Source organism: Salmo salar, unplaced genomic scaffold, assembly GCF_965601325.2.
Source record: "Salmo salar unplaced genomic scaffold, fSalSal1 ptg000914l, whole genome shotgun sequence".
Lineage (NCBI taxonomy): Eukaryota > Metazoa > Chordata > Actinopteri > Salmoniformes > Salmonidae > Salmo > Salmo salar.
This window is the reverse complement of record NW_027675550.1, coordinates 44,932-63,731: the sequence shown is the minus strand read 5'-3', so window position 1 is coordinate 63,731 and position 18,800 is coordinate 44,932. Positions and strand designations below refer to the sequence as shown.

The window sequence follows — 18,800 nt, the reverse complement described above, 5'->3', positions numbered from 1 at the left end:
CCTTCCCTCTCCATCTATACAGCTACACTTACCCTTCCCTCTCCATCTATACAGCTACACTTACCCTTCCCTCCACCATCTATACAGCTACACTTACCCTTCCCTCTCTATCTATACAGCTACACTTACCCTTCCCTCTCCATCTATACAGCTACACTTACCCTTCCCTCCCCATCTATACAGCTACACTTACCCTTCCCTCTCCATCTATACAGCTACACTTACCCTTCCCTCTCCATCTATACAGCTACACTTACCCTTCCCATCTATACAGCTACACTTACCCTTCCCTCTCCATCTATACAGCTACACTTACCCTTCCCTCTCTATCTATACAGCTACACTTACCCTTCCCATCTATACAGCTACACTTACCCTTCCCTCTCCATCTATACAGCTACACTTACCCTTCCCTCCCCATCTATACAGCTACACTTACCCTTCCCATCTATACAGCTACACTTACCCTTCCCATCTATACAGCTACACTTACCCTTCCCTCTCCATCTATACAGCTACACTTACCCTTCCCTCTCCATCTATACAGCTACACTTACCCTTCCCTCCCCATCTATACAGCTACACTTACCCTTCCCTCTCCATCTATACAGCTACACTTACCCTTCCCTCTCCATCTATACAGCTACACTTACCCTTCCCTCTCCATCTATACAGCTACACTTACCCTTCCCTCTCCATCTATACAGCTACACTTACCCTTCCCTCTCCATCTATACAGCTACACTTACCCTTCCCATCTATACAGCTACACTTACCCTTCCCTCTCCATCTATACAGCTACACTTACCCTTCCCTCCCCATCTATACAGCTACACTTACCCTTCCCTCTCCATCTATACAGCTACACTTACCCTTCCCTCTCCATCTATACAGCTACACTTACCCTTCCCTCCCCATCTATACAGCTACACTTACCCTTCCCTCTCCATCTATACAGCTACACTTACCCTTCCCTCTCCATCTATACAGCTACACTTACCCTTCCCTCCACCATCTATACAGCTACACTTACCCTTCCCTCCCCATCTATACAGCTACACTTACCCTTCCCTCTCCATCTCCTCTGTGTTGAAGGCAAAGACCTAGGGGTGGACAACACAGACAGACAGATGAATCACAAGGCAAAGACCTAGGGGTGGACAACACAGACAGACAGATGAATCACAAGGCAAAGACCTAGGGGTGGACAACACAGACAGACAGATGGATCACAGGGCAAAGACCTAGGGGTGGACAACACAGACAGACAGATGAATCACAAGGCAAAGACCTAGAGGTGGACAACACAGACAGACAGATGAATCACAAGGCAAAGACCTAGAGGTGGACAACACAGACAGACAGATGAATCACAAGGCAAATACCTAGGGGTGGACAACACAGACAGACAGATGAATCACAAGGCAAAGACCTAGGGGTGGACAACACAGACAGACAGATGAATCACAAGGCAAAGACCTAGAGGTGGACAACACAGACAGACAGATGAATCACAAGGCAAAGACCTAGGGGTGGACAACACAGACAGACAGATGAATCACAAGGCAAAGACCTAGGGGTGGACAACACAGACAGACAGATGAATCACAAGGCAAAGACCTAGGGGTGGACAACACAGACAGACAGATGAATCACAAGGCAAAGACCTAGGGGTGGACAACACAGACAGACAGATGGATCACAGGGCAAAGACCTAGGGGTGGACAACACAGATAGACAGATGAATCACAGGGCAAAGACCTAGGGGTGGACAACACAGACAGACAGATGAATCACAAGGCAAATACCTAGGGGTGGACAACACAGACAGACAGATGAATCACAAGGCAAAGACCTAGGGGTGGACAACACAGACAGACAGATGAATCACAAGGCAAAGACCTAGGGGTGGACAACACAGACAGACAGATGGATCACAGGGCAAAGACCTAGGGGTGGACAACACAGACAGACAGATGAATCACAAGGCAAATACCTAGGGGTGGACAACACAGACAGACAGATGAATCACAAGGCAAAGACCTAGGGGTGGACAACACAGACAGACAGATGAATCACAAGGCAAATACCTAGGGGTGGACAACACAGACAGACAGATGAATCACAAGGCAAAGACCTAGGGTTGGACAACACAGACAGACAGATGAATCACAAGGCAAATACCTAGGGGTGGACAACACAGACAGACAGATGAATCACAAGCCAAAGACCTAGGGGTGGACAACACAGACAGACAGATGAATCACAAGGCAAAGAGACCTAGGGGTGGACAACACAGACAGACAGATGAATCACAAGGCAAAGACCTAGGGGTGGACAACACAGACAGACAGATGAATCACAAGGCAAAGACCTAGGGGTGGACAACACAGACAGACAGATGAATCACAAGGCAAAGACCTAGGGGTGGACAACACAGACAGACAGATGGATCACAGGGCAAAGAGACCTAGGGGTGGACAACACAGACAGACAGATGAATCACAAGGCAAAGACCTAGGGGTGGACAACACAGACAGACAGATGAATCACAAGGCAAATACCTAGGGGTGGACAACACAGACAGACAGATGAATCACGCTGTAAGATTGTATCTAAGATAATCACTTTCATTACCAAATGATAGAGATATTCTGGATCATTCTGGTCATTATTGACTCATGCATTTGTCTGTGTGTCACGGTGGCTGGTTTAACCGTTGTCTCCAAAAGTGTCTCTCACCTGTCCAGTCCTCTGCAGGTGCCCGAAGTTGACGTCTGGGATGAACAGGACAGGCTGGGTGTCCAGGTCAGAGAGGGACTTGAAAAACATTGTATCTGACTTCCTGTCCAACGCTGCCAGGCTCCCAGCCGTCCCTGGAACACGGGAGAGAAACAACATGCAAGGTTACTCGCGGTTAGTCTACATAGAACAACAACAAAAAAACCATCGGCACACCTACTGTCACAGGTACACAGGTGCGTAGGTTGTCACGCCCTGACCTGAGAGAGCCTTTTTTAATGTCTCTATTTAGGTTTGGTCAGGGTGTGATTTGGGTGGGCATTCTATGTCCTTTTTTTTTTCTATGTTTTTCGTATTTCTTTGTTTTGGCCTGGTATGGCTCTCAATCAGGGACAGCTGTACATCGTTGTCGCTGATTGGGAGCCATACTTAGGCAGCCTGTTTTCCTTCGGGTTTTTGTGGGTAGTTATTTCTGTTTAGTGTTTTGCACCTGACGGAACTGTTGGTCGTTTTGTAATTTTGGCTAAAAGCGTTCTCAGTAAATACATTTCATGATGAGCACTAACCACGCTGCATCTTGGTCCCCTCTTTCAGACGATCGTTAGTTACACAGGTACACAGGTGAGTAGGAAAAACAAATCATAAACTGAAGTCTGACGTCCAGTTGATTCAGATCCATGCAACCATCATCCACCTTCCCTGCCTGCACCAGTCTGAATGTCCCGGTTGATTCAGATCCATGCAACCATCATCCACCTTCCCTGCCTGCACCAGTCTGAATGTCCCGGTTGTCGTATGGATTAGACCAAAAACGAAACAGTCCTGTCAGGTGCAACTGCCACGTCCTGACCAGTATTAGGGATTATTTGTTATGGTAGTTTGGTCAGGACGTGGCAGAGGGTATTTTGTTTATGTGGTTCGGGGTAGTGGTTTAGTTAGTTCCGGGTTATGTTCTGTGTTAGTATTTCTATGTTCTTTCTGGTTAGTTGTATATCTATGTCTAGTAAATTGGGGGTTGGACTCTCAATTGGAGGCAGTTGTTTTCTCGTTGCCTCTGATTGGGAGTCCTATATATGGGTATGTGTTTGGTTTAGTGTTGGTGGGAGATTGTTTCTTGTTTTTTGCTGTATGTTGCCTGACAAGACTGTCTAGTTCGTTTGCTGTTTTTTTGTATACGTGTTTATTTTGGTTTTTCCTTCTTTGTCCGTAATAAAGAAGATGAGTGTACACTTCCCTGCTGCATTTTGGTCCTCTCCTTACGACAACCGTGACAGCAACAAACACTAAACGAGGAATAACTACCCACAAAATCCCATAGGAAAAAAAACACCCCTCTTAAATAGGACCTTCAATTAGAGGCAACGAGGAGCAGCTGCTTCCAATTGAAGGTCCAACCCAATAAAACACCACATAGAAATAGACATACTAGAACTAACATAGAAATAAACTAACATAGAACATAGCCCGACAAACCCCGAAACACTCTAAACAAACACCCCCTGCCATGTCCTGACCAAACTACAATAACAAATAACCCCTTATACTGGTCAGGACGTGACACTGAACCCCTAATCATAGCTTCCTGTTGAATTCAGACAGGAACTCTCGTTACCGCAGGAGAACTTCAGGAGGTTAATAGCAACCGGTATGTTCTTTACCATTATCTCCATGGAAACTACTTATCTGACCTTTGGGCTTCATCCGGATCTGCTTCCTCTCCTCGCCACGGATTTTCCTTTCTGCTCCCTGTGGAATGGACGGGATGATTAATACCAGGGATTAGGAGGAGAGATGGAAACCTGGAATGGATGGGATGATTAATACCAGGGATTAGGAGGAGAGATGGAATGGATGGGATGATTAACACCAGGGATTAGGAGGAGAGATGGAAACCTGGAATGGATGGGATGATTAATACCAGGGATTAGGAGGAGAGATGGAAACATGGAATGGATGGGATGATTAATACCAGGGATTAGGAGGAGAGATGGAAACATGTAATGGACGGGATGATTAATACCAGGGATTAGGAGGAGAGATGGAAACATGGAATGGATGGGATGATTAATACCAGGGATTAGGAGGAGAGATGGAAACATGGAATGGATGGGATGATTAATACCAGGGATTAGGAGGAGAGATGGTAACCTGGAATGGATGGGATGATTAACACCAGGGATTAGGAGGAGAGATGGAATGGATGGGATGATTAATACCAGGGATTAGGAGGAGAGATGGAAACATGGAATGGATGGGATGATTAATACCAGTCCACCCCACCTCCCATCTCCCCAGCCCACCACCAGTCCACCCCACCTCCCATCTCCCCAGTCCACCTCCAGTCCAGCCCACCTCCCCAGCCCACCCCACCTCCCATCTCCCCAGTCCACCCCCAGTCCAGCCAACCCCCAGTCCACCTCCCATCTCCCCAGCCCACCCCCAGTCCAGCCAACCCCCAGTCCACCTCCCATCTCCCCAGTCCACCTCCCATCTCCCCAGCCCACCACCAGTCCAGCCCACCTCCCATCTCCCAGCCCACCCCCAGTCCAGCCCACCCTACATCCCATTTCCCCAGTCCAGCCCACCTGTATTTTTGACAACTTTTAATTTTACTTCCCTACATTCTTAAAGAAAATAATGTACTTTTTACTCCATACATTTTCCCTGACACCTAAAAGTACTCGTTACATTTTGAATTCTTAGCAGGACAGAAAAATTTGCCAATTCACACATTTTTTTATTTTGATACAGTATATTTAAAAACCAAATAGTTTTAGAGAGCCTTCCGTGGAGGGGTTTAGGGTTAAAGGTCAAAGAGAGAGAGACTCGCCTTGTCACAGAAGACCTTGATCTCAGAGAAGGCTCTGTGTGTGGGTGTGTTGCAGCGATGGTTATAGCTGTAAGTGTCTATCTGGATCCTCAGAGGCATGCCTTTCACCCCCTTCTGGCAGGAGAAGTCTGTACTCAGACAGTTCACTGTGATGAATACCTGGTCGAGAGAAGAGAGAGTACAGGTTACATCTATATGAAATAGGGCTAGCACCATTACCGTACAACCCACGGTTATGAAAACAGACTGTCGTGAAAATAATAATACAAATAAACATCATGAAGAAAACTTCCGGGGAATTCGTACGGTTTAAATCTGTTTCTGCGATAACAACGTTGTCAGAATAATGTTGTATCCTAATGATAATAATTAACAAATCGATAAGCTTCGACTAATCGCCCAAAGGTTTGTAAGACTCTAGGTTTAATAATAATTAGTCAAAGACTCAGCTTTCTGCAAAAGGTTCTGTACAGTTTATTCACGAGAACGTTCTGAAGTCCATTACATTTTAGTCATTTAGCAGACGCTATTATCCAGAGCGACTTACAGTAGTGAATGCATACATTTCATTTCATGCATTTTTTGTTGTTGTACTGGCCCCCTGTTGGAATCGAACCCACAACCCTGGCGTTGCAAACACCATGCTCTACCAACTGAGCCACAGGGAAGACGACATTACACAAAGACATTCATTTTATTACTCACTCCCCGCTTACGCACATACCTCCACACGAACAGTAGGTGAGTTGTAACCCTTCTCCAGAGTTCTCACCACTGTTTATCGCTACCCAGCGCTGTCCGTTCCATTTCCCCCCGAGATTAGAGGAAACTTGAAAAGGACTCCCTGTCCTATCATATGTTTCTCAGAGTTCTAGCCAGGTCGGGTCAAACACAGTTGAATTGTTCTCGGTATTTTCTTAGACACACACACACACACACACACACACACACACATTTCTATCCCTCACATCTCTACCAAACCTTATTGGACTTACGTTTAGTACTTTAATTATTCATTATACATGCTACATAAACTAATAATCACTAATAGTTTGGTTTCAGGGTGGAATAATTTAATCATTACCTTTAAACATATATATTCCCTTATCACCAACAGGGAGCGGATAATAGCCTGTCTGTAGGCCTGTTTCTGACAGACCAACAGGAAGTGGATAATGGCCTGTTTCTGACAGACCAACAGGAAGTGGCTAATGGCCTGTTTGACAGACCAACAGGAAGCGGATAATGGCCTGTTTCTGACAGACCAACAGGAAGCGGATAATGGCCTGTTTCTGACAGACCAACAGGAAGTGGATAATGGCCTGTTTCTGACAGACCAACAGGAAGCGGATAATGGCCTGTTTCTGACAGACCAACAGGAAGAGGATAATGGCCTGTTTCTGACAGACCAACAGGGTGCGGATAATGGCCTGTTTCTGACAGACCAACAGGAAGTGGATAATGGCCTGTTTCTGACAGACCAACAGGAAGTGGATAATGGCCTGTTTCTGACAGACCAACAGGGAGCGGATAATGGCCTGTTTCTGACAGACCAACAGGGAGCGGGATAATGGCCTGTTTCTGACAGACCAACAGGAAGCGGGATAATGGCCTGTTTGACAGACCAACAGGAAGCGAGATAATGGCCTGTTTCTGACAGACCAACAGGAAGCGAGATAATGGCCTGTCTGTAGGCCTGTTTCTGACAGACCAACAGGAAGTGGATAATGGCCTGTTTCTGACAGACCAACAGGCCATTATCCTTGTTCAAGTACTGCACATCTAGATTTGAATATACTGTACAAGAGGGGTTTAATAAATGCATTCTACGGAAGATAATGGTATAGGAAACCTACAAAATAATAGCAAGAACCCCCTCTGCAGTTTAGAAAATGCTGTCATAATGCTGTGCTGATAAACATTTACAATACATGCGGATAATGGCCTGTTTCTGACAGACCAACAGGGAGAGGATAATGGCCTGTTTCTGACAGACCAACAGGGAGCGGGATAATGGCCTGTTTCTGACAGACCAACAGGAAGTGGATAATGGCCTGTTTCTGACAGACCAACAGGAAGTGGATAATGGCCTGTTTCTGACAGACCAACAGGAAGCGGATAATGGCCTGTTTCTGACAGACCAACAGGGAGCGGGATAATGGCCTGTTTCTGACAGACCAACAGGGAGCGGGATAATGGCCTGTTTCTGACAGACCAACAGGGAGCGAGATAATGGCCTGTTTCTGACAGACCAACAGGAAGCGGATAATGGCCTGTTTCTGACAGACCAACAGGAAGCGGATAATGGCCTGTTTCTGACAGACCAACAGGGAGCGAGATAATGGCCTGTTTCTGACAGACCAACAGGGAGAGGATAATGGCCTGTTTCTGACAGACCAACAGGGAGCGGGCTAATGGCCTGTTTCTGACAGACCAACAGGGAGAGGATAATGGCCGGTTTCTGACAGACCAACAGGGAGAGGATAATGGCCTGTTTCTGACAGACCAACAGGGAGAGGATAATGGCCCGTTTCTGACAGACCAACAGGAAGCGGATAATGGCCTGTTTCTGACAGACCAACAGGAAGCGGGATAATGGCCTGTTTCTGACAGACCAACAGGGAGAGGATAATGGCCTGTTTCTGACAGACCAACAGGGAGCGGGCTAATGGCCTGTTTCTGACAGACCAACAGGGAGAGGATAATGGCCTGTTTCTGACAGACCAACAGGAAGCGGATAATGGCCTGTTTCTGACAGACCAACAGGAAGCGGATAATGGCCTGTTTCTGACAGACCAACAGGGGGAGGTGCGAGCGGGGATAATGGCCTGTTTCTGACAGACCAACAGGAAGCGGATAATGGCCTGTTTCTGACAGACCAACGGGGGAGGCCGCGACGCCACGGGGTGATAATGGCCTGTTTCTGACAGACCAACAGGGAGCGGGATAATGGCCTGTTTCTGACAGACCAACAGGGTGCGGATAATGGCCTGTTTCTAACAGACCAACAGGAAGCGGATAATGGCCTGTTTCTGACAGACCAACAGGGAGCGGGATAATGGCCTGTTTCTGACAGACCAACAGGAAGCGGATAATGGCCTGTTTCTGACAGACCAACAGGAAGCGGGATAATGGCCTGTTTCTGACAGACCAACAGGGAGAGGATAATGGCCTGTTTCTGACAGACCAACAGGGAGAGGATAATGGCCTGTTTCTGACAGACCAACAGGGAGAGGATAATGGCCTGTTTCTGACAGACCAACAGGGAGAGGATAATGGCCCGTTTCTGACAGACCAACAGGGTGCGGGATAATGGCCTGTTTCTGACAGACCAACAGGAAGCGGATAATGGCCTGTTTCTGACAGACCAACAGGGAGCGGGATAATGGCCTGTTTCTGACAGACCAACAGGAAGCGGGATAATGGCCTGTTTCTGACAGACCAACAGGGAGCGGGATAATGGCCTGTTTCTGAAAGACCAAGGGTCTGGGTGCGGATAATGGCCTGTTTCTGACAGACCAACAGGGAGCGGATAATGGCCTGTTTCTGACAGACCAACAGGAAGCGGATAATGGCCTGTTTCTGACAGACCAACAGGAAGCGGATAATGGCCTGTTTCTGACAGACCAACAGGGAGAGGATAATGGCCTGTTTCTGACAGACCAACAGGGAGAGGATAATGGCCTGTTTCTGACAGACCAACAGGAAGCGGATAATGGCCTGTTTCTGACAGACCAACAGGAAGCGGATAATGGCCTGTTTCTGACAGACCAACAGGGAGATGATAATGGCCTGTTTCTGACAGACCAACAGGAAGCGGATAATGGCCTGTTTCTGACAGACCAACAGGGAGAGGATAATGGCCTGTTTCTGACAGACCAACAGGGAGCGGGATAATGGCCTGTTTCTGACAGACCAACAGGAAGCGGATAATGGCCTGTTTCTGACAGACCAACAGGAAGCGGATAATGGCCTGTTTCTGACAGACCAACAGGAAGCGGATAATGGCCTGTTTCTGACAGACCAACAGGGAGCGGGATAATGGCCTGTTTCTGACAGACCAACAGGGAGCGAGATAATGGCCTGTTTCTGACAGACCAACAGGGAGCGGATAATGGCCTGTTTCTGACAGACCAACAGGGAGCGGATAATGGCCTGTTTCTGACAGACCAACAGGGAGCGGATAATGGCCTGTTTCTGACAGACCAACAGGGAGAGGATAATGGCCTGTTTCTGACAGACCAACAGGGAGAGGATAATGGCCTGTTTCTGACAGACCAACAGGAAGCGGATAATGGCCTGTTTCTGACAGACCAACAGGAAGCGGATAATGGCCTGTTTCTGACAGACCAACAGGGAGAGGATAATGGCCTGTTTCTGACAGACCAACAGGAAGCGGATAATGGCCTGTTTCTGACAGACCAACAGGGAGAGGATAATGGCCTGTTTCTGACAGACCAACAGGGAGCGGGATAATGGCCTGTTTCTGACAGACCAACAGGAAGCGGATAATGGCCTGTTTCTGACAGACCAACAGGAAGTGGATAATGGCCTGTTTCTGACAGACCAACAGGAAGCGGATAATGGCCTGTTTCTGACAGACCAACAGGGAGCGGGATAATGGCCTGTTTCTGACAGACCAACAGGGAGCGGGATAATGGCCTGTTTCTGACAGACCAACAGGGAGCGAGATAATGGCCTGTTTCTGACAGACCAACAGGAAGCGGATAATGGCCTGTTTCTGACAGACCAACAGGAAGCGGATAATGGCCTGTTTCTGACAGACCAACAGGGAGCGAGATAATGGCCTGTTTCTGACAGACCAACAGGGAGAGGATAATGGCCTGTTTCTGACAGACCAACAGGGAGCGGGCTAATGGCCTGTTTCTGACAGACCAACAGGGAGAGGATAATGGCCTGTTTCTGACAGACCAACAGGGAGAGGATAATGGCCTGTTTCTGACAGACCAACAGGGAGAGGATAATGGCCCGTTTCTGACAGACCAACAGGAAGCGGATAATGGCCTGTTTCTGACAGACCAACAGGAAGCGGGATAATGGCCTGTTTCTGACAGACCAACAGGGAGAGGATAATGGCCTGTTTCTGACAGACCAACAGGGAGCGGGCTAATGGCCTGTTTCTGACAGACCAACAGGGAGAGGATAATGGCCTGTTTCTGACAGACCAACAGGGAGAGGATAATGGCCTGTTTCTGACAGACCAACAGGGAGAGGATAATGGCCCGTTTCTGACAGACCAACAGGGTGCGGGATAATGGCCTGTTTCTGACAGACCAACAGGAAGCGGATAATGGCCTGTTTCTGACAGACCAACAGGGAGCGGGATAATGGCCTGTTTCTGACAGACCAACAGGAAGCGGATAATGGCCTGTTTCTGACAGACCAACAGGAAGCGGATAATGGCCTGTTTCTGACAGACCAACAGGAAGCGGATAATGGCCTGTTTCTGACAGACCAAATGGAAGCGGATAATGGCCTGTTTCTGACAGACCAACAGGGAGATGATAATGGCCTGTTTCTGACAGACCAACAGGGAGCGGGATAATGGCCTGTTTCTGACAGACCAACAGGGAGCGAGATAATGGCCTGTTTCTGACAGACCAACAGGAAGCGGATAATGGCCTGTTTCTGACAGACCAACAGGAAGCGGATAATGGCCTGTTTCTGACAGACCAACAGGGAGCGAGATAATGGCCTGTTTCTGACAGACCAACAGGAAGCGGATAATGGCCTGTTTCTGACAGACCAACAGGAAGCGGATAATGGCCTGTTTCTGACAGACCAACAGGAAGCGGATAATGGCCTGTTTCTGACAGACCAACAGGAAGTGGATAATGGCCTGTTTCTGACAGACCAACAGGAAGCGGATAATGGCCTGTTTCTGACAGACCAAATGGAAGCGGATAATGGCCTGTTTCTGACAGACCAACAGGGAGATGATAATGGCCTGTTTCTGACAGACCAACAGGGAGCGGGATAATGGCCTGTTTCTGACAGACCAACAGGGAGCGAGATAATGGCCTGTTTCTGACAGACCAACAGGAAGCGGATAATGGCCTGTTTCTGACAGACCAACAGGAAGCGGATAATGGCCTGTTTCTGACAGACCAACAGGGAGCGAGATAATGGCCTGTTTCTGACAGACCAACAGGAAGCGGATAATGGCCTGTTTCTGACAGACCAACAGGAAGTGGATAATGGCCTGTTTCTGACAGACCAACAGGAAGCGGATAATGGCCTGTTTCTGACAGACCAACAGGGAGCGGGATAATGGCCTGTTTCTGACAGACCAACAGGGAGCGGGATAATGGCCTGTTTCTGACAGACCAACAGGGAGCGAGATAATGGCCTGTTTCTGACAGACCAACAGGAAGCGGATAATGGCCTGTTTCTGACAGACCAACAGGAAGCGGATAATGGCCTGTTTCTGACAGACCAACAGGGAGCGAGATAATGGCCTGTTTCTGACAGACCAACAGGGAGAGGATAATGGCCTGTTTCTGACAGACCAACAGGGAGCGGGCTAATGGCCTGTTTCTGACAGACCAACAGGGAGAGGATAATGGCCTGTTTCTGACAGACCAACAGGGAGAGGATAATGGCCTGTTTCTGACAGACCAACAGGGAGAGGATAATGGCCCGTTTCTGACAGACCAACAGGAAGCGGATAATGGCCTGTTTCTGACAGACCAACAGGAAGCGGGATAATGGCCTGTTTCTGACAGACCAACAGGGAGAGGATAATGGCCTGTTTCTGACAGACCAACAGGGAGCGGGCTAATGGCCTGTTTCTGACAGACCAACAGGGAGAGGATAATGGCCTGTTTCTGACAGACCAACAGGGAGAGGATAATGGCCTGTTTCTGACAGACCAACAGGGAGAGGATAATGGCCCGTTTCTGACAGACAAACAGGGTGCGGGATAATGGCCTGTTTCTGACAGACCAACAGGAAGCGGATAATGGCCTGTTTCTGACAGACCAACAGGGAGCGGGATAATGGCCTGTTTCTGACAGACCAACAGGAAGCGGATAATGGCCTGTTTCTGACAGACCAAATGGAAGCGGATAATGGCCTGTTTCTGACAGACCAACAGGGAGATGATAATGGCCTGTTTCTGACAGACCAACAGGGAGCGGGATAATGGCCTGTTTCTGACAGACCAACAGGGAGCGAGATAATGGCCTGTTTCTGACAGACCAACAGGAAGCGGATAATGGCCTGTTTCTGACAGACCAACAGGAAGCGGATAATGGCCTGTTTCTGACAGACCAACAGGGAGCGAGATAATGGCCTGTTTCTGACAGACCAACAGGAAGCGGATAATGGCCTGTTTCTGACAGACCAACAGGAAGCGGATAATGGCCTGTTTCTGACAGACCAACAGGAAGCGGATAATGGCCTGTTTCTGACAGACCAACAGGAAGTGGATAATGGCCTGTTTCTGACAGACCAACAGGAAGCGGATAATGGCCTGTTTCTGACAGACCAAATGGAAGCGGATAATGGCCTGTTTCTGACAGACCAACAGGGAGATGATAATGGCCTGTTTCTGACAGACCAACAGGGAGCGGGATAATGGCCTGTTTCTGACAGACCAACAGGGAGCGAGATAATGGCCTGTTTCTGACAGACCAACAGGAAGCGGATAATGGCCTGTTTCTGACAGACCAACAGGAAGCGGATAATGGCCTGTTTCTGACAGACCAACAGGGAGCGAGATAATGGCCTGTTTCTGACAGACCAACAGGAAGCGGATAATGGCCTGTTTCTGACAGACCAACAGGAAGCGGATAATGGCCTGTTTCTGACAGACCAACAGGAAGCGGATAATGGCCTGTTTCTGACAGACCAACAGGAAGTGGATAATGGCCTGTTTCTGACAGACCAACAGGAAGCGGATAATGGCCTGTTTCTGACAGACCAAATGGAAGCGGATAATGGCCTGTTTCTGACAGACCAACAGGGAGATGATAATGGCCTGTTTCTGACAGACCAACAGGGAGCGGGATAATGGCCTGTTTCTGACAGACCAACAGGGAGCGAGATAATGGCCTGTTTCTGACAGACCAACAGGAAGCGGATAATGGCCTGTTTCTGACAGACCAACAGGAAGCGGATAATGGCCTGTTTCTGACAGACCAACAGGGAGCGAGATATTGGCCTGTTTCTGACAGACCAACAGGAAGCGGATAATGGCCTGTTTCTGACAGACCAACAGGAAGCGGATAATGGCCTGTTTCTGACAGACCAACAGGAAGCGGGATAATGGCCTGTTTCTGACAGACCAACAGGAAGCGGATAATGGCCTGTTTCTGACAGACCAACAGGAAGCGGATAATGGCCTGTTTCTGACAGACCAACAGGGAGATGATAATGGCCTGTTTCTGACAGACCAACAGGGAGCGGGATAATGGCCTGTTTCTGACAGACCAACAGGGTGCGGATAATGGCCTGTTTCTAACAGACCAACAGGAAGCGGATAATGGCCTGTTTCTGACAGACCAACAGGAAGCGGATAATGGCCTGTTTCTGACAGACAAACAGGAAGCGGGATAATGGCCTGTTTCTGACAGACCAACAGGGAGCGGGATAATGGCCTGTTTCTGACAGACCAACAGGGAGTGGATAATGGCCTGTTTCTGACAGACCAACAGGGAGAGGATAATGGCCTGTTTCTGACAGACCAACAGGGAGAGGATAATGGCCCGTTTCTGACAGACCAACAGGGTGCGGGATAATGGCCTGTTTCTGACAGACCAACAGGAAGCGGATAATGGCCTGTTTCTGACAGACCAACAGGGAGCGGGATAATGGCCTGTTTCTGACAGACCAACAGGAAGCGGGATAATGGCCTGTTTCTGACAGACCAACAGGGAGCGGGATAATGGCCTGTTTCTGACAGACCAAGGGTCTGGGTGCGGATAATGGCCTGTTTCTGACAGACCAACAGGGAGCGGATAATGGCCTGTTTCTGACAGACCAACAGGAAGCGGATAATGGCCTGTTTCTGACAGACCAACAGGAAGCGGATAATGGCCTGTTTCTGACAGACCAACAGGGAGAGGATAATGGCCTGTTTCTGACAGACCAACAGGGAGAGGATAATGGCCTGTTTCTGACAGACCAACAGGAAGCGGATAATGGCCTGTTTCTGACAGACCAACAGGGAGCGGATAATGGCCTGTTTCTGACAGACCAACAGGGAGAGGATAATGGCCTGTTTCTGACAGACCAACAGGGAGCGGGCTAATGGCCTGTTTCTGACAGACCAACAGGGAGAGGATAATGGCCTGTTTCTGACAGACCAACAGGGAGAGGATAATGGCCTGTTTCTGACAGACCAACAGGGAGAGGATAATGGCCCGTTTCTGACAGACCAACAGGAAGCGGATAATGGCCTGTTTCTGACAGACCAACAGGAAGCGGGATAATGGCCTGTTTCTGACAGACCAACAGGGAGAGGATAATGGCCTGTTTCTGACAGACCAACAGGGAGCGGGCTAATGGCCTGTTTCTGACAGACCAACAGGGAGAGGATAATGGCCTGTTTCTGACAGACCAACAGGGAGAGGATAATGGCCTGTTTCTGACAGACCAACAGGGAGAGGATAATGGCCCGTTTCTGACAGACAAACAGGGTGCGGGATAATGGCCTGTTTCGGACAGACCAACAGGAAGCGGATAATGGCCTGTTTCTGACAGACCAACAGGGAGCGGGATAATGGCCTGTTTCTGACAGACCAACAGGAAGCGGATAATGGCCTGTTTCTGACAGACCAACAGGAAGCGGATAATGGCCTGTTTCTGACAGACCAACAGGAAGCGGATAATGGCCTGTTTCTGACAGACCAAATGGAAGCGGATAATGGCCTGTTTCTGACAGACCAACAGGGAGATGATAATGGCCTGTTTCTGACAGACCAACAGGGAGCGGGATAATGGCCTGTTTCTGACAGACCAACAGGGAGCGAGATAATGGCCTGTTTCTGACAGACCAACAGGAAGCGGATAATGGCCTGTTTCTGACAGACCAACAGGAAGCGGATAATGGCCTGTTTCTGACAGACCAACAGGGAGCGAGATAATGGCCTGTTTCTGACAGACCAACAGGAAGCGGATAATGGCCTGTTTCTGACAGACCAACAGGAAGCGGATAATGGCCTGTTTCTGACAGACCAACAGGAAGCGGATAATGGCCTGTTTCTGACAGACCAACAGGAAGTGGATAATGGCCTGTTTCTGACAGACCAACAGGAAGCGGATAATGGCCTGTTTCTGACAGACCAAATGGAAGCGGATAATGGCCTGTTTCTGACAGACCAACAGGGAGATGATAATGGCCTGTTTCTGACAGACCAACAGGGAGCGGGATAATGGCCTGTTTCTGACAGACCAACAGGGAGCGAGATAATGGCCTGTTTCTGACAGACCAACAGGAAGCGGATAATGGCCTGTTTCTGACAGACCAACAGGAAGCGGATAATGGCCTGTTTCTGACAGACCAACAGGAAGCGGATAATGGCCTGTTTCTGACAGACCAACAGGAAGCGGATAATGGCCTGTTTCTGACAGACCAACAGGGAGCGAGATAATGGCCTGTTTCTGACAGACCAACAGGAAGCGGATAATGGCCTGTTTCTGACAGACCAACAGGAAGCGGATAATGGCCTGTTTCTGACAGACCAACAGGAAGCGGATAATGGCCTGTTTCTGACAGACCAACAGGGAGCGAGATAATGGCCTGTTTCTGACAGACCAACAGGAAGCGGATAATGGCCTGTTTCTGACAGACCAACAGGAAGCGGATAATGGCCTGTTTCTGACAGACCAACAGGAAGCGGATAATGGCCTGTTTCTGACAGACCAACAGGAAGCGGATAATGGCCTGTTTCTGACAGACCAACAGGAAGCGGATAATGGCCTGTTTCTGACAGACCAACAGGGAGATGATAATGGCCTGTTTCTGACAGACCAACAGGGAGCGGGATAATGGCCTGTTTCTGACAGACCAACAGGGTGCGGATAATGGCCTGTTTCTAACAGACCAACAGGAAGCGGATAATGGCCTGTTTCTGACAGACCAACAGGGAGCGGGATAATGGCCTGTTTCTGACAGACCAACAGGAAGCGGATAATGGCCTGTTTCTGACAGACAAACAGGAAGCGGGATAATGGCCTGTTTCTGACAGACCAACAGGGAGAGGATAATGGCCTGTTTCTGACAGACCAACAGGGAGCGGGATAATGGCCTGTTTCTGACAGACCAACAGGGAGTGGATAATGGCCTGTTTCTGACAGACCAACAGGGAGAGGATAATGGCCTGTTTCTGACAGACCAACAGGGAGAGGATAATGGCCCGTTTCTGACAGACCAACAGGGTGCGGGATAATGGCCTGTTTCTGACAGACCAACAGGAAGCGGATAATGGCCTGTTTCTGACAGACCAACAGGGAGCGGGATAATGGCCTGTTTCTGACAGACCAACAGGAAGCGGGATAATGGCCTGTTTCTGACAGACCAACAGGGAGCGGGATAATGGCCTGTTTCTGACAGACCAACAGGGAGCGGATAATGGCCTGTTTCTGACAGACCAACAGGGAGCGGATAATGGCCTGTTTCTGACAGACCAACAGGAAGCGGATAATGGCCTGTTTCTGACAGACCAACAGGAAGCGGATAATGGCCTGTTTCTGACAGACCAACAGGGAGAGGATAATGGCCTGTTTCTGACAGACCAACAGGGAGCGGATAATGGCCTGTTTCTGACAGACCAACAGGAAGCGGATAATGGCCTGTTTCTGACAGACCAACAGGAAGCGGATAATGGCCTGTTTCTGACAGACCAACAGGGAGATGATAATGGCCTGTTTCTGACAGACCAACAGGAAGCGGATAATGGCCTGTTTCTGACATACCAACAGGGAGAGGATAATGGCCTGTTTCTGACAGACCAACAGGGAGCGGGATAATGGCCTGTTTCTGACAGACCAACAGGAAGCGGATAATGGCCTGTTTCTGACAGACCAACAGGAAGTGGATAATGGCCTGTTTCTGACAGACCAACAGGAAGCGGATAATGGCCTGTTTCTGACAGACCAACAGGGAGCGGGATAATGGCCTGTTTCTGACAGACCAACAGGGAGCGGGATAATGGCCTGTTTCTGACAGACCAACAGGGAGCGAGATAATGGCCTGTTTCTGACAGACCAACAGGAAGCGGATAATGGCCTGTTTCTGACAGACCAACAGGAAGCGGATAATGGCCTGTTTCTGACAGACCAACAGGGAGCGAGATAATGGCCTGTTTCTGACAGACCAACAGGAAGCGGATAATGGCCTGTTTCTGACAGACCAACAGGAAGCGGATAATGGCCTGTTTCTGACAGACCAACAGGAAGTGGATAATGGCCTGTTTCTGACAGACCAACAGGAAGCGGATAATGGCCTGTTTCTGACAGACCAACAGGAAGCGGATAATGGCCTGTTTCTGACAGACCAACAGGGAGATGATAATGGCCTGTTTCTGACAGACCAACAGGGAGCGGGATAATGGCCTGTTTCTGACAGACCAACAGGGTGCGGATAATGGCCTGTTTCTAACAGACCAACAGGAAGCGGATAATGGCCTGTTTCTGACAGACCAACAGGGAGCGGGATAATGGCCTGTTTCTGACAGACCAACAGGAAGCGGATAATGGCCTGTTTCTGACAGACCAACAGGAAGCGGGATAATGGCCTGTTTCTGACAGACCAACAGGGAGAGGATAATGGCCTGTTTCTGACAGACCAACAGGGAGCGGGATAATGGCCTGTTTCTGACAGACCAACAGGGAGAGGATAATGGCCTGTTTCTGACAGACCAACAGGGAGAGGATAATGGCCTGTTTCTGACAGACCAACAGGGAGAGGATAATGGCCCGTTTCTGACAGACCAACAGGGTGCGGGATAATGGCCTGTTTCTGACAGACCAACAGGAAGCGGATAATGGCCTGTTTCTGACAGACCAACAGGGAGCGGGATAATGGCCTGTTTCTGACAGACCAACAGGAAGCGGGATAATGGCCTGTTTCTGACAGACCAACAGGGAGCGGGATAATGGCCTGTTTCTGACAGACCAAGGGTCTGGGTGCGGATAATGGCCTGTTTCTGACAGACCAACAGGGAGCGGATAATGGCCTGTTTCTGACAGACCAACAGGAAGC

The 18,800-nt window shown here is 49.0% G+C and overlaps 1 protein-coding gene across 1 annotated transcript in view; it reads right to left on the bottom strand.

Annotated features, from left to right (window-relative positions):
* LOC106592644 (grainyhead-like protein 2 homolog) overlaps positions 1–18,800 on the bottom strand; it is a 50,219-nt gene that overhangs the window by 10,208 nt on the left and 21,211 nt on the right. The window contains exons 8-11 of the mRNA XM_082972653.1: positions 5,573–5,731; positions 4,401–4,488; positions 2,743–2,876; positions 1,066–1,103 (exon numbers count right to left, since the gene is read on the bottom strand). Of these exons, the coding sequence (XP_082828779.1) occupies positions 1,066–1,103; positions 2,743–2,876; positions 4,401–4,488; positions 5,573–5,731 (419 nt within the window). The remainder of the gene's footprint in view (positions 1–1,065; positions 1,104–2,742; positions 2,877–4,400; positions 4,489–5,572; positions 5,732–18,800) is intronic.